Genomic DNA, 16,251 nt, shown 5'->3' on the forward strand with positions numbered 1-16,251 from the left:
ATGTATGCCATGTATGCTATATTATGCTTACAAAGTTACAATTGCCTCAATAGCAACTGGGCAATTACAAAAACGGTAAATATCAAAACAATCTAAAAGAAACAGAATGGTTGGCTGGTAGGCAGCACTATGTTGGTACTGTAACATTGCAGCACAGTTCTCCCACCCTATCCTCTCCTTGGCTCATCTCTCTCTCTCTCTCTGGGGTATGTGTGGTTAACACCCCCATCATGGAGTGTTGGTTTGGCCCGTTCTGGCTCGGCTCTGTGGTGTATGAGGGTGGCTATAGGTGACCCCATCTGTCTGGCGGGGGGAACTGGTCCACCTCGCCCACCTCTGAGCACTGCCTGTTTCCGAGAGTGAACGCCAGCTTGTAGCGCAGACGGACCTTCTCCTGCAAGAGGCAAACATTGGAAGAGGGTCAGCAAGTGGTTTCACAAAGACTACAAAGAGAATGGAAGCCCATCAGGTCCAAAAAGACCTAGGCTCTCTCTCAATGAATCTTTCATTAATTCCTCAAATCCTCTCTCTCCGTCTCCCAAAACCACATTGGATAAGAAAGTCAGAGAGGGACCTTCAACCTCCAATACAGTTGAAAAGATGAGGAGATAGGTTGCAAGGAACCATGGAAAGATGAAAGATAGAGCCCTAGTTCTACAGTGACTCTGGCCTGTGTATTAGAGAAGTGGGCTGCTCCCTAACCACGTGACCTGAATCGGAAAACCTCTGGGCCCTGGAAGATCATATGACTTTTCCCTGACCATGTGACCTTACCAGGAAATACTTGTGGCCCTGCTCTTACCTTCAGAGGATTGGCCAGCAGCATGACCTGTGTGATGGAGGCCGGGGGAAGGATGGGGTTAAAGGGAGGCAGCTCTGTTCCTGACGGAGGCTGCAGCTTCACCTTCATGGACTGGAGGACAAGGAGAGGAGGGGTTAAGTAGTGTGTGAAAGTTACACACTGAAGATGGCTGCAAAGCCTGTGTACGCTATCCCTGATGCAGTGAAAATAATACAAATAAATACAAAAATGAAGCTTTATGCAACATACTTTTGAGTGAGGACCCCATCACCTTTTGTTTGGATGAAATGATACAATGTTTGAGTGAGTAAGTATACAGGAGTGAACACGTGTAAGTATTATACGAGTGCATGTGTACACACTGCCCTGAGACATGGCTGTAGACCCCTATGGCGTCTAGACACGGCAAGTGTACACAAAGTGTGTGTGGAGTGTGTGTACCATGTGTATATTGCGCCTGTGTGTTACCTTGGGAACGGCGGCCTGAAGGACCACGTTCTGAACGGGCAGTGGTGCAGTGTTCAGCATGGACACCACTAATACCAGCACGTCTGGTCTGCAAGGGGGACAGTCTGAGGCAAAGTTCAACAGCACACGCACCCCGTCCTTATCATAGGCTGTTACAGGGAGCCCTTTACCTGGAGGGGACAGGACAGAGGCAATGAGAGGCTCTATCAATGTTATCCAGACAGTGTACTGTGGACATCGAAAGGTTCAAAAAGACGAACGACGTTCAATTTCACAGGAGGATATATAGCATTTCCCGTTTCCCTTTGCACACTCCCCTCTCTCTCTCTCCCTTTCTACCTCCCTCCCCTATCTCCAGTACTCACTGGGTCTGATGGCCTCCAGGGGGACGTGCACGTTGCCCAGGGAGGCCTCCGGTCCTAGCCCCCTGGCTGGGCTGCCCCCCTGGAAGGAGGAGTGGTGGAAGGGGGAGAGGGAGCTGAACAGGGGGCTGCCCGGGGCAGAGCTCAGCGTCTGGGCTTTGGTGTGGGACACCGCAGGGGAGCCAGGCATGGGGCCAGGGAGGAGGGAGGTCGAGGAGAAGGGGACCTGGGGTACCATAGCCCCCAAGGAGGGTGGTACTACGGCCCCCATAGAGGCTGCCATCCCGAATCCCCCGCCAACACGCAAACTGGAAACGACAGAAAAACAACATGAGCTCTCTCTGGAAACATAACTAAATCAAACAAGCAAGTGTGCAATCAAGAGCATGTTGATTTGTACCATATTCAGGATAATGTTGAGTAGCATCTAGTAATGTAATGATGCGATGCACTATTAATGACAACCCTGAGCCTTCGGATTACCTCAGAAGTGTTGCTTCACTTTAGCCATGCGCTGAAGCACCTGATCTAATTCAATGTGGGTAATATAATACCTTGAAGTGATCTACAATATTTCCAGTGAAGTGAAGGGAGTAAGGTTAGTTGAGCACCTCTTTGGCTCTCCAAAGTCCAGCATGGCCATGTCTTGGAGGTCCTGGAGGCTGTGGGTGGCGGGGGCCGTGGCGGGGGCTGGCGCTGGCTGGACTGGGGGAAATACTAGGCCTGGCCCTGCTATAGCACTAAACAAGTCAAGGCCGGGGTCAGCAGCCTGGAGATGGATAGAAAGGAAGCGACACTTACAAATCTACTGTATCACAAGAGTTTTTCATAACTCCTCACTGTTAAGAAACAGGAAATGACAGCAGAAAAAAAAAAGTATGCTTTTTAATGCTCTGACCATTGTGGTCATCATCAGGAAGAACTACCTGTAAGGAGGTCCACGGATTCGCTATTTCATTCAGCTTTGGTTTTGATTGGCTGTTCAGAGAAGGAACTGGATCGTTCAGGCCTGAGAAAACACACAAGGGTCATTAGTATTGACCCTTCTTTTACCAGGTAAATTGACTGAGAACATATTCTCTTTTACAGCAACAACCTGGAGAATAGTTACAGGGGAGAGGAGCGGGGACGAATGAGCCAATTGGAAGCTGGGGATGATTAGGTGGCCATGATGGTATGAGGACTAGATTGGGAATTTAGCAAGGACACTAGGGTTAACACCCCTACTCTTACAATAAGTGCCATGGGATCTTTAGTGACCACAGAGAGTCAGGACACCCGTTTAACGTCCCATCCGAAGGACTGCACCCTATGCAGGGCAATGTTCCCTTCACTGCCCTGGGGCATTGTGATCCCCTTAAGACCAGAGGGAAGAGTACCCCCTATTGGCCCTCCAACATCCCTTCCAGCAGCATCTGGTCTCCCATCCAAGGATCTGCTTAGCTTTAGAGGCAAGCCAGCAGTGGGATGCAGGGTGGGATGCTGCTGGCATAATGAAATGAAGTACCATGGGGCATTGTCTGAACATTGGTGAACACAGTCCTCATGAATACATTTTGAATACAAATCAAATAGGAAATATGGCCTATATTTAACAAGAATACATTTACACATAACTTCCATAAAATGCAAGGTCAGTGAGGTACCTAAGGACAGCAGCTCATCGTCAAGGAGAGAGAGAGCGTTGAGGGCCTTGTCGGTGGCTGGGTGGCTGGGGCTGTTGTTCTGACTGGCATGCAACCCGGCCAACCTTTTTGGAGGAGGAGGCAAGACAGGGATTGGGAACCCCAGGTGATTGGCTGAAGTGTGATCGGAGACCAACGGGAGAGGGGCAGGCGGAGGAGAGGTGGAGTTTGGAACGTCAATGCCAGCCAGGTCAATCAAGGTCTCTGTGTTGTCACTGTTCCCTGTGGTCTCTGTAGAATAGAGAGGGAAAGAAGGAGAGGTGGAGAGGTAGAAGGAAGCAGAGAGAGGAATTGAAATCGAAGGAGGTAGAAAGAGAGAGATACAAAATGGTAGAAAGGAAACAGTTTGCTCTGAAAGTGTGTGTGTGTGTGTGTGTGTGTGTGTGTGTGTGTGTGTGTGTGTGTGTGTGTGTATGTGTATATATACACTACGAGCCATCACTCACCTTCACCAGCTGCAGATCTAGGATCCTCGATGTCTCCATTCACCGTCTGTCCCTTGACAATCTTCTTGTAGGAGTTGATGACCCGTGAGAGGTCATCGCTGGCCTGCAGGATGTCACCTGGAGGGCAAAGGTCAGAGGTTAAGAGATGGAACAACAAATAACAATCTAAGAGGTTGAAAAACATTCAAATAACTTTATTTCCTCACCTAAACTTGTGTCGTTATCTTCAGTCTCTGTGGCCATTTTGAAAGCAGCGCGTCTCAACTTGTCACAGCGGTCGTATAGTTCCTGGTATTACAGGAAATGTACGACGACATGCTTCAATCAGCCATAGTTTACAATTCTAATTAATTTCACATAACATCAACGTCTACCACGCTCGTATCATTCTAGCAGCCATTCCTAATTCACTCCCTACCCCTTTCCCGTGGCCCTACCCATTCCCCTTCCCCTTCCCATTGGCCCTAACACTTTGGTGTTTGCCGATAGGTAAGGATTTAGCAATATGATAGAAGCTCCACCACTAAACTGCTTATACCTATCCAGACCCTTCAGATCTGCAAACATCGAAAGGTTTGGGCCCAGGGGAAGTGGTAGGGAACAAATTGGGACTAGCTGTAAAACTGAGTTAAGGACTGGCTATAGCCTGAGGTGATACATAAGGGCCTTAACGCTTCACAGCGAGCAAAGAGGATAAGTATCTAAGTAACGCCAGTTCAGACGCCAAACTTTTGGCGAGTAGAACTGAATAGACATGAAGAGCGGGCTGGCATGGCTGAGAACTCTGCTTGACATACCAATTGGTTTCATACAATCGCTCTCTCAACACTGCAGACATACTCATTGCTTTTGGGTTGAATTCAGGCATAACAGCCACCTCTCAGAGGTCCTCCACCTGCGTATCAGCCATGACTGTGCTTCCGTTGTGGGTGTGGTAGCCAAGCAACCTTTATTTGCACGCAATTAACATATATTAATATGCATTACCATTTTTCCTGACAGTGGAAGAACTGCTCTGGCAGAACTGCATGAAACAGAGGCGTGCCTCACCCGCACCGCGCCGAAAGAGCGGCAGAGGCTGACCAACTATTGTCAAAAGTCAGACGAGGTGCACTATGGCTTCACAAGGCACTCTATCCCTGCTCTCCCAAAGAGAAAGTTATATGTTTTAGTTCGGTGCTGCGATAGAGCGGTGTTTGAACTAGGGCTAAGTGTGATGTGTGTGGAGTCTGAACGGAACACACACCTTGATGATCTCTCTGTCTGACTGGGAGGACCTGTCCTTGTCGTAGTGGGACAGCATCTCACTCAGCAGCTTGACGTTGATGCCCACCTCTTCCAGGGTGTGGATGCGTTTGGTCACTTTCTGAACCCTGACATCGTCCTGGGAGAATGAGGGTTAATAAGATGTTCAAGACTTGTTATAACATTGTTATACATTGCTATAAGAGCCTTATATCCATGCGCAACAGTTATATTGTAAATGCATTCAGCCGTCCTGGGAAACAGAACAATACAAGTGTTATAGAGAACTACTAACATGGACGCATGATCGGCTATGATCACATTTTCTAAGCTCCATCTGTGTGTAATGTATTCTGTAGTGTATTAATTATCCCATGATGAACTATTAAAGCAATAAGGCACAAGGGGGTGTGGTATATGGCCAATATACCACTGCTAAGGGCTGTTCTTATGCACAATGCAACGCGGAGTGCCTGGATACAGCCTTTAGCCGTGGTATATTGGCCATATACCACAAACCCCCGAGGTGACCTATTGATATTATAAACAGGTTACAAACATCTATTAGAACAGTAAAAATAAATGTTTCATCATACCTGTGGTATACGGTTTCATATACCATAGCTTTCAGCCAATCAGCATTCAGGGCTTATAAAATACTCTATTAGCATTTATTACCACTCAAAGCTAGTTAGAACAGTCTTATGAACCCATTATGACGATAAACACACAGGTGGTATGTCACAGGCTGAGTATGAGCATTCACAACAGCTTACGGCTCCTTACAACCGCCTTTATAAGCACTTAAAGGGCATGTCGTTGTCTCTCACCTCCTTCACCATGTTCTTGATGAGCCTGTTGGCTTCCTGCAGGTCCTCTGGGTTTTTGCTCCTCAGAAGCTCTGCTAGTAGCTAAACACACATGAAGGCATGTCTCTGTCAAATCACCATGGTGACACTGACATCTGCTGGTTTGACTCTATCTGTACATCAGTGGTCAGCAATGCTGGTCTTAGAGAGCCTGAGGGAATGCAGGCTTTTGTTCCAGCCCGATAACCCCCGTTTTAGCAAATCAATGTTTCAGTGATTTGTTGTAAGTAGGTGTGTTAGTGCTAGGCTGAAACAAAAGACTGCACACCACATATGCAGTAGTTCTCTAGCACCAGGGTTAAAGACCAGTACTGTGAATACATTCAGTCTGAACCCAGTGTCTCACCTTGCCCATGTCCTCATTGTCAAACACAGGGTTCTTGGGACGTGTGGGGGGTGAAGGAATCAGAGTCTTGTCCACTGGGAGCTCAGGGTCCATAGTTACAAGACCTGGGAGCGGAAGGTGTGTGTGATTTAGTTCACAGATAAGATTATTTTTGCGCTAGTTTACTGTATCTAAAACAAAAACTCCACTATTTTTCCTTCATAGCTTGTTCTCCATCTTCTTTTTAAATAATAGGGAATAGGGAGCCAATTTGTTATGAGCTATTTTATTTCCATGACTGATCAAAACTTGTTTTCTCATGGCTTTCTTGTCCCTCTGCATCAGACATATGGTGAGCAATATGTTTGAAACATCGAATCGCAATAAAATCACAGTATTGAATCGCAATACATTTTGAATCGTGAGAATTGCAATACATATCGTATCGGCAGCTCAGTATCGTGAGGTCCCTGGCAATTCCCAGCCATAGTGGCTGTGGTAACTAGAGAAAACCAGGTCTTACCCTGTCTCCTTAGTGTCTGGTATGCTTCGTTGATTTTGGCCTCGTTGGGGAAAGCCACTGTCCAGCTGTACAGCATCTCAATGATCTTTGTCTTTACCTTCTCTGGTACTCTGTCTCCCATGTACTAGATAGAAGTGTACCAGATCTTTGTCAGTGATGTATTCACACACAGAACACAAGGAAAATAGAAGAAGAATAGAATAACGCATTCAGGATAGCAAGTCCACTCACCTTGGGAGAAACAACTTTGATCAGCTCGTTCAGAAACCGATATTTCCCGATTTCATTATGAAACCTTCTCCCGCAGTTCTTCATACATGCCTCTAATACCTGGGAGAATTACACGTGGACATTTTGTCAAACACATGGACACATAGGTAGCCCTGAGACAAGACTGTATACACCATAGGAGTACAGGACTAGAACAGAATATTGGATGAAATGAAATAGTACAAACAAAGAATACTTACTGTTAAAGCCTGAAGCGCCTCCCATTCTTGCGGCGATTGGATTTTGTGAACCAGCAACCTGACAGCTATCTGGGGACTGCACAAAGAGATCGGGTTAAATTGGCCCATTTCCTATACATACTATAGCAATGGGTCAAATATAGCTAATACATACTGAATTTACACATGATGGTATCAGGTGAATCAGGAAGTAACATACCCTTCCAATTCCTTATTGATCTGGTCACAGAAACCGATGATGTACTCCCAATCCTCCTGTCTGTTTGTTGGATGGGTGGCTTTATCTATAGTGAGATCAAATAAAAAGAAAATATGTTTAACACATGCCTTTACAGTTGAGAGTTGACAGACTTGAAAGGACAACACATGTGAGCAACCGGACACTGACAGTAAAGAATTCGACTGTCATCCATCCTCTGTCATCCTCCACATTGCACTTGCTACTAGCATCAATACCACAACGCGCATACATGCAGTGAAGCCACCACCAAAGATGTTTTATCTGTGCCACCACTATAACGTTAGCCCCCAGTTCCTCGAAAGGCTATCAATTATATCTGTCAACCAACACAAGATAGACGCTTGATACCAAAATCACAATCCTCAACTTAGCTGTCTTAACTCTCGAAATCAAAAGGGAGCTCAGCTGAGGTTCAGTGGCCACATCCCCTGGGTTTATGCTTGAATGTCCGCCTCCCACAACTGATCCTGATTCAGTGCACAGCTTTCCTGAAACGGCTGCTTAGAACGACAACGCTAACACAGATCTTATAACGGGGATGCCTCGGAGGCAGTAGCCCTGGAGGATTGCAGACAGTTCAACAGATCGCACTCTTCATTACTTCATTCAATGCAATGCAATGCAATGCAATATGCTAATAATATAAATGAATTGACTGGATACATAGGTTAATTCACTCACTGAGCCAGGATTCTAGCGTCTCCCCTTCCTGGTACGCCATAGCATTGGAAACATCGCGTGATGACATCACCAATGTGTGCAACTATGCGCGAGAATCACGCAGTCTGCGTTGTCAATAAAACCTAGAAAAATATGAATTTATTGTTTGGTGTAAAATTGAGAAATTCAAACATTTAGCTGAATAATGCTTTATTTTGGAAAATAAATCATAGAAATTAGTTTTGCTTTATGGCATCTACCAGGGAGCTTACCCAGGGGTCTTCGCACCACACTTTCCAAGATGGCTGCCGCCATCACAGGTTTACTAAAACCTTGGACACCAAGGTAATTATAATTTTGCTGATTAACGACGCTATGGATGTGTATCTTAACACTGTGATACTGCACTAGTATGACACTTATCATTGCACAAGTTTATTACAACTACGTTTGCTAATTCAGCTACCTACAGTCAGTGACATTTAAATTGTTTCTGCAAGCAACATTAGATGGTTATATGATCATGTATAGATATTGTCCAGGATATGCTATAACCATTGCATTGTATTTGACTATTAAACATGAAGTGTCATAACTTTCTGTTGCTCATGCTTCTCTAGGGTACTCCTGGTGAGATGGAGCAGGTACAACCCTTACTACCTGGAGCCTGAGCCTCGGAAAGAGGTGTACCACATTCCAGAGACTGAGCTCACACCTGAGCAGAAAGAGGAGAGGGAGCTGAAATCTGTCAGGCCCATAAAGGCAGCCACCAACTCTGTCACCAGCTCTGTTTTCAACGACCCTGTGTTGAGGTACCTAACCCCAACACACATTAATGCATAAGCCTACAAACACTGAAATACATGTAGCTCGGTCATGTGGTTGTATGTTTACCCTGTCAATGCAGTGTGAATTACAGCTCATCACTGTTCTTTCTCTTCACAGCAAGTTTGTCAACATGATGATGAAAGATGGTGACAAGATTATTGCCAAAGGTATCATCACACAGGTATAAGTGGGATTCTATGGGACTGTTTGATATAGTTTGCCAAGTAAATGTAAATATACACTAATGCCCATCCTTCTCTTCTCAGACATTGGAGAACATGAAGAGAAAACAGGTGGAGAAGTACCACAAAGCCCCTGAGGGACAGAAGGCAGAGATCGAGTGTAATCCATACGCCATCTTCCACCAGGCTCTGGAGAACTGCAAGCCTGTCATTGGCCTGGCTAGCATTCAGAAAGGGGGCAAGTTCTATCAGGTCAGTACGCTCACCATTTCTACAGTCACCAGGGTCTTATTCATTAGTTCACAACGTAGCAAAACATTTCGCATCGTAGCAAAACGTTCTGCAACGTAACGAAAACAAGCGTTCAGGTAGTCCCTCCCTGTTTGTCTCTTTTCTTGTCTTTGGTGCCTAATGAGCACAACCTTGGTGATAGTTTGTAGAAAAGTATACATCAACTCTTTATTCTCCACGATAGACATGACAAATGTAATTTATCTTTAGTCTCATACAGTATGTGTAATGACATCCTGTATTGTCCCTCCACTCTGCAGGTGCCCATACCTCTGACAGACAACAGGCGGCGCTTCCTGGCCATGAAGTGGATGATCACAGAGTGCCGGGACAACAAGCACAGACGCACACTAATGTACGAAAAACTATCCCAGGAACTGCTGGCCGCCTTCTCCAAGGAGGGCAACGTGGTCAAACGGAAACACGAACTGCACAAGATGGCCGAATCCAACAGAGCCTACGCCCACTATCGCTGGTGGTAGTCGACTCTGAAGCTTGAGTGCAGCATTCAAAATGGGACCTTTTGGACTGGAAGGAATTCAATCCATTGTCCCTTTGGTCAAACTTGAGGAGTTCCTTGTTGGAAAATAAAAACATCATGGACATTTGTGCAACACATGGGAGATTGTCTTCAATGTAGGGCATTGACAGGCTATGTAAATATACATCTCTTGGACTCCATTGTGAAATATTTGGAATGGTGTGTATCCAAGTATACTGACCACAAATACAGTTACTGTAAATGTGGCTTTTACTAACATTGTATTATGGTTAAATAAAGAATGATTGTGAAAACATTACAAATGACATGATCACATACTGTATTTAGAATATATATACATCAGTGTCATCTTCAAATAAATACAAAGCTTAGTTAAAACCCAGGTCGATTTTATTTAAATGTGATTTTTATTCATCTGCAGTCAATGTACAACAGTAGCAAAAATGAAATTGACCAATGTTTGTACTTCTGACATTTGAACAGATCATCAGATACCCAACTATAGTAGTGGGAATATTTATAGGAAAATATAATACACTGAGCTCTGTCTTCACGCAGTAAACTCAAACTTTCTATATATCTACTTGAGTAGATAAATGTACAAAATGCTCAAACTTATTTGGTAATTCTGTGAAAAACAAAAAGGCATGTACGCAAACCACTAGTAGGCAAATTGAGTGCTGCACTTCCTGTCCAAATTAGGTTTCTTCTGAATTACTTTACTTTGAATACTTGGTCTTTATGTAGCAATAAATAGGCCCTATAGCATATACACATTTACTTCAATATTCTTCTTTCAACATCATGGCCCTATCAAATCTGCTCAAACTAGTGGATAACCAAGTTTATTTTAGTGCAGTGCTTCGCAGCCTCGTTTTATCTAAGATGTACTCCAAAATATCTTAATTTGAATGTACACTGAGAACCACAGTTTTGAATGAAAACTGTTGAGAAACACTGATCTAGTGAACTAAATGTCAAACAATAGAAAAGTTATGTCAGTCACCCAAGTGTTACTATTCCAATTCAACAACTACTATTACCAAATAAATGTTTCAATCTATTCGACAACTGTCCACTAGGGCCAAGAGGTTGCTAAAATAGCCTACTAATTAACACAATATGTGTGATCATATCTTCAAAAAAATTATATGGTTCTTCCCTCTTCAAAGAGTTTCATTCAGTCAATGGCCCTGCTGGAATAATCAACTATTCCCCATGCCTCCCTCACTTTCTTGCAGTAATCACTGAGCTGACATAACTAGGATAGGAAAAAGATAATCCAATGTATTACATTAGATCAGTGATTACTATGAGGAAGGAAGGATAGATGAATGTTAAAGATATTGGAACAAGACCTAGAAATAGTCTGCTGCTTGTCTCAACTCATCGTGTTTGGTTTTGTGAGCGTATTAATGCACTCGGTCAGCACACAGTGTAAACATTATAAAACATACATATTCTGAACTACAAAAACTAGTAGATGTGGACTTATATAAAGTGAACCTGGTAAAAGCTTAGTGCTGGTGGAATGAATCTCAGATGTACTACTGTTTTGAAAATCTAACAGCAACGAGTAGTGAACAACCAGACAGAACTTATAAAGTCACCATAATGCAGTAATATTCTCAGCTTCCAAACGTTTGCATTGTGGTGCACAGTTTTCCCAAGCCGAAAGCAAAAAGCCAGCATCCATTTTGTAGCACCAAAGTGTGGACTATGTCGTTTAAAAGAGGTACAGTACCTCAGAGGCTTGTGAATACAAAAACATCTGCAAAACTAGTTGTTCTTATTAGAATCAGCAAAAACTGACTATAACTTCCAGCTTTGACGATATTGCTGTCCATATTGGCACCACATGTACTACAAAACTATTTTTCAGATTAACTTGTGATATTAACAATTCAGAAACTAGGATTCAGACCATAAAAAGTCAAATATAAAGGAAATATTATAAATTACTTTTAACAAATCTCTTGGTCCCAAATCCTAATAATAACAAATTGTCACCCTCTCTTGTCATGTGTTTTTTGACCATAATGGAAACAAAGAGGCTTAAGAGTCATTGGCAGCAGGGTGGACCCAAAAATCCCTCAACTAAAGCCAAAATGCTTTTCAGTCATTTTAATCTACCACTCAAACAACAGGTGCTTTTATAACAAACGTTGACTGTAAAGTATTTTGTACAATTGATTTGGACCCTATGGCTGTATTTAGACAGGCAGCCCAATTCTGATATTTTGCCTAATTATTGGCAAAAGAGCTAATCTGATTGGTAAAAACACCAATTACTGGTAAAACAAAATAAAGACCAGAATTGGGCTGTCTGTGTAAAAGCAGCCTATTTTGTAAAGCATTGATTGTAAGATCATAATTTGATCCCTACATTCACTTGGGCCTAATGAATGTCTAAGCTCTCGAAACGTTCTGCAGACCTCTCAAGATTCTTTGTAGAAAAAGTAACGAAGATCATCACCTTTGAAAACAGTATCAGTAACGACTGGCAGAAGATCTTTAAGATTAACTCAATCATGGTCAAGCCCACGTGACTGGAATGTGTATCTGAACTACTTATGTACAATAGTGAAACGTTTCATAACATTGGAATGTCAGAAAGCAAAGGGATTAACAATCAATAATTTGACTGGAGTAAAAACTGCAAATCGAACCCACAAAATATCCTGAAATTCAGTCAAACTTGCTTCAAACCAACCCAATTGAAATACACATCTCGCCAACAAAAACCTTTTAACAACCATTTACAATTGCACATTTCAAACCGACTATCTGGCTAGTGGAAATATCCCTGCTGCTAACCACACTGACTAGTGGCTACCCCATGGCAAAGCCCAGCAAAAAAAAGTGTCCTTTCTGGAATCATCCACTATGCAGCCCCTCTCCCAATACTATCATTCAGGGTCACATTCAGTAAACATGAAACGGGAGATTCCAACCCGAGCTCGTCCAATCCCATTTTGTTCCTATTGAACACCATCCACCTACTGTAGCCTGGCCTAGCCTCAGTCTAGTCGGTGACTTCGCTGTAGTAGTATTTCTGGGCCGTGTCGCTGAGCATCCAGCCCCCGGCTCTGAACTCCAGGATCTCCAGTAGCAGAAGACGGGCCATGGAGCTCAGGCCCTCCTGCAGTAGGAAGCCGTCCCGCAGCAGGTAGAAGAGCTCGTCCATCTTCTGTCCGTCCATCTTCTCCAGCTGTTCCCCGATGCGGTGCAGCTGGAGCACCAGGCAGTCTACCTGGGGGAAGGAAAGGAGAAGCAAAGGAGCACAAATATTAAACAAACGCATATCATCATCAGAGAAGGGGAAATCACATTCAGAGATGTACATGCTATAGCCTGAGTACATTTGTTTTCAGATTTCAAACACTAGCCAGTATATAAAGCCGAACATTTTAGCAAAAACATGTAAATTTGGTTCTCCCTTTAATCTGAAATGTATGCTTGGTAAATAACCAACATATTGCGCTTTAAGAAGTGAGAGACAATTGAAATATGTCCTCAGTTGAAATACTAAATTGGGTGCTGTGCCATCTTTGACCCACCTCTTCCTCGTTGTTCAGTGAGTCGGGCTGAGCCAGCCTTAACAGGCAGTCAAACACAGGATGCACCAGAGCCACCATAGGCATGTTGTTCACCTGGGGAGGGGAAAACACAAGGAGCTATTAACATTTCATTGATAAGAAAAGCTTCTATGTGTATATATTTTGGAGCGGCAGGGTAACCTAGTGGTTAGAGCGTTGGGCTAATAACCGAAAGGTTGCAAGTTTGAATCCCCGAGCTGACAAGGTAAAAATCTGTCGTTCTGCCCCTGAACAAGGCAGCACTGTTCCTAGGCCGTCATTGAAAATAAGAATTTGTTCTTAACTGACTTGCCTAGTTAAATAAATGTAAAAAATAAATAAAATACAATCCATGAAGAAACAGCTCAAATAAAACTGCAGAGTACTATGCCTGATTCACACTATAGGGATGAACTGCACTGCGCTGGTTTTGGATATTGTCCTTCCACAATGTTCTTTCCAGCAATTATGGTGGATGCGTAACCAGGCCAGCTCAATTCAGTCTTGTGAATAGGTTGTTAGATACCTTCAGTTAGAATAGGGGTTCTGGAATGTTTTGGGCCGTACCTTGAGGTAGTCGAAGACGTTGCAGATGAAGGTGACGAAGCAGACCCACTCTTGCAGCGAGCGAAGCCGCGTGTCCTCCCGGGCCACGAACTCCAGCTGCAGCCGGTTGAGCAGATTTCGCCGGAACACGTTTCCGTTGTTGTGCTTGGCCTCAGCCTGCAAGGTGTGGTAGAGAACAAGATCACACAGTCATAAGCATCTGTATGGTTCCAGTCTATGGATATATACAACTAGGAAGTTAAAGCACTGATCCCGGGAAGCAAAATAGTAGGATTGGGTTGAGTAGGCTTGAGTTGCCATTTGACAATGATAAACCCCTTGATCCCCGCCACCCCTAAGCTGCCCACCCACCAAATGGTTAGGATTTGAAGACGGTAAGCTGATCTTAGATCTAAGCTTCTATAGAGGAGCTCATTTGACTTTGTTTACAATCGAACTCCAGCTTTAGTTCACACCATGTTCTAGGCCTAGGTGTGAAGCCCTAGTCAAACAAGATAATCAAAGATAATTCACCTTACTGTTGTTACCACCATTACTATCAGCCAGAAAGGCAAGTAGTTATTAAGGTGAATATTACCATACCTGAACGATAGTGTAGCAAATGCGTCCTGCCTCTTTGCTGAAGACCCGGTCCTTCAAAGACTGGTCCACGAGCACATTGGACACCTTCTCCAGGTCCACCGTGCTGGGCTCTGAGGGCAGAGAGAGGGCTAATCACGTTCAATAGGCACAAAATTTGACAATAACGCTCTGAAACGGCAAGGTTCCATCTGAGCTTGCCCAATAATAAATACTTGTTTTCTTTTTTCTGTTTGCACTAATGAACATGACACTGTACTATGTACTTAATTGTAAAAACAAAACATTATCAATCTGACCGTGTTGATTTTTCACACAGACCATTATATACATCTTCACAGAATCACTACATTAGGGACTGACCTTTCAGGGCTGTTTTCAGCAGCTTCTGGGTCTCCAAGTCAAAAGACTGAATCTTGTAGTCCTCTTTAGAGTTTTCCATTTTTTACAAGTGATACTGAAATAGACAGTGGATAGACAGACAGACTATGCTTTCAAACATAATTTCAAGCGAAATTCATTAGACAGAACTATTTGTCTCAGCACAAAGCTGTCTAAAGCTGTTGTCATCAATCTGGCTGCCCCCCAGGCCTCTTTCATAGGGGGATATGGGGGATTAAGCCAACATACGCAGTTCCTCTAATATTGCCCAAATAAAAGGTATTGGTTTGCATACAAGCAATGAAGAAACAGATTTATCATATCTTCAAATACCAATAGTTAATTGCCATTTGTGGTGGTATTTTGTATGTTAGAGGATGCATTTCCCACCCATCCATTGTAAAAAGTCACAATGAAATTGCATGACTTCTACTGGGTCAGGAGTTGCATTTTCAAACAAACGAAACCTTTGCAGCAGCCTAACCTCGTTCCCTGGATATGGAAGGGCAACAAGTCTGGTGCACGAGACTAGCAGCAACCTGTCCCGTTGCATCAATCTGCACTACATGCCAACCCAGCAATAAATACCGGTAATTCATATTTCATCATTAAAGATTGGATCGGGCTAGCTAAAAATTGGCTGCTACTAAACATGCACGCAATTAATGCAAAAAGTCCGTACAATTTAGCTAGCTACCTAACTAGCTGCTAAAATTAGTAACGAAAAAAACTAGCTAGCTAGTTAACGACTTGTTACACAGATAACGTTAGTTACCAAGCAAATATGTTTGAAAAGGAGTTGTTGAGTGGCTAGCTAGCTAAGCTAACTGACTTGCCAAGTCTGATTTACAAGAGCTCAAATTATGTTCGTTCAGGTTTCTAAATATAAACTTAAATCAAGACTTACTTTCCTAAAGTTAAGTTTGAAGCAGTGATTACATTGTACATACACACTCCACTGTGCTGTTTGCTCCCCACTTCCTGAGTGCTTTCTGCGCACGCGCTGTGTTCCAACTGTATAGGACAAAATGCGCGTGCACTGACGCCTAGGGAGAAGTGTCCAGTGACGTTAAATAAACTGTTTACCCATAGCATAAACCCACATTATTAAAAGTCTGTTCTATTCTGACTATATCATTCCAATGATAGGTTAATTTGCATGCATTTTCTTTATTCAAAAATAGTTCAAAAATAACAAAACATGAGTAAGTACGATACAATGTGTTTTAAATAAAAACCCAAATATA

At 43.4% G+C, this 16,251-nt stretch overlaps 3 protein-coding genes across 3 annotated transcripts; 1 reads left to right on the plus strand and 2 right to left on the minus strand.

Annotated features, from left to right (window-relative positions):
* Positions 1-263: 263 nt before the first annotated feature.
* Positions 264-8,205, minus strand: LOC129833828 (ADP-ribosylation factor-binding protein GGA3-like). The gene is made up of 17 exons (XM_055898647.1): positions 8,118-8,205; positions 7,395-7,479; positions 7,196-7,271; positions 6,957-7,055; positions 6,726-6,849; positions 6,224-6,327; positions 5,839-5,919; positions 5,010-5,147; positions 3,970-4,051; positions 3,764-3,880; positions 3,279-3,548; positions 2,559-2,641; positions 2,244-2,401; positions 1,636-1,940; positions 1,271-1,440; positions 803-913; positions 264-394 (listed from the first exon to the last, which is right to left on the minus strand). The coding sequence occupies exons 1-17, from the start codon at positions 8,182-8,184 to the stop codon at positions 284-286; spliced, it is 2,181 nt and encodes a 726-aa protein (XP_055754622.1). The 5' UTR covers positions 8,185-8,205; the 3' UTR covers positions 264-283.
* A 93-nt stretch (positions 8,206-8,298) lies between these two features.
* On the plus strand, positions 8,299-10,277 carry LOC129833826 (28S ribosomal protein S7, mitochondrial-like). The gene is made up of 5 exons (XM_055898646.1): positions 8,299-8,441; positions 8,717-8,908; positions 9,042-9,105; positions 9,191-9,358; positions 9,658-10,277. The coding sequence occupies exons 1-5, from the start codon at positions 8,398-8,400 to the stop codon at positions 9,877-9,879; spliced, it is 690 nt and encodes a 229-aa protein (XP_055754621.1). The 5' UTR covers positions 8,299-8,397; the 3' UTR covers positions 9,880-10,277.
* Positions 10,278-12,536: 2,259 nt separating this feature from the next.
* Positions 12,537-15,971, minus strand: LOC129832769 (MIF4G domain-containing protein B-like). The gene is made up of 6 exons (XM_055896767.1): positions 15,912-15,971; positions 14,987-15,080; positions 14,627-14,736; positions 14,045-14,200; positions 13,460-13,552; positions 12,537-13,152 (listed from the first exon to the last, which is right to left on the minus strand). Exons 2-6 carry the CDS (start codon positions 15,063-15,065, stop codon positions 12,925-12,927), a joined length of 666 nt encoding a protein of 221 aa, XP_055752742.1. The 5' UTR covers positions 15,066-15,080; positions 15,912-15,971; the 3' UTR covers positions 12,537-12,924.
* Positions 15,972-16,251: the final 280 nt, after the last annotated feature.

Source organism: Salvelinus fontinalis, chromosome 34 (genome assembly GCF_029448725.1).
Source record: "Salvelinus fontinalis isolate EN_2023a chromosome 34, ASM2944872v1, whole genome shotgun sequence".
In the NCBI taxonomy this organism is placed as follows: Eukaryota; Metazoa; Chordata; class Actinopteri; order Salmoniformes; family Salmonidae; genus Salvelinus; species Salvelinus fontinalis.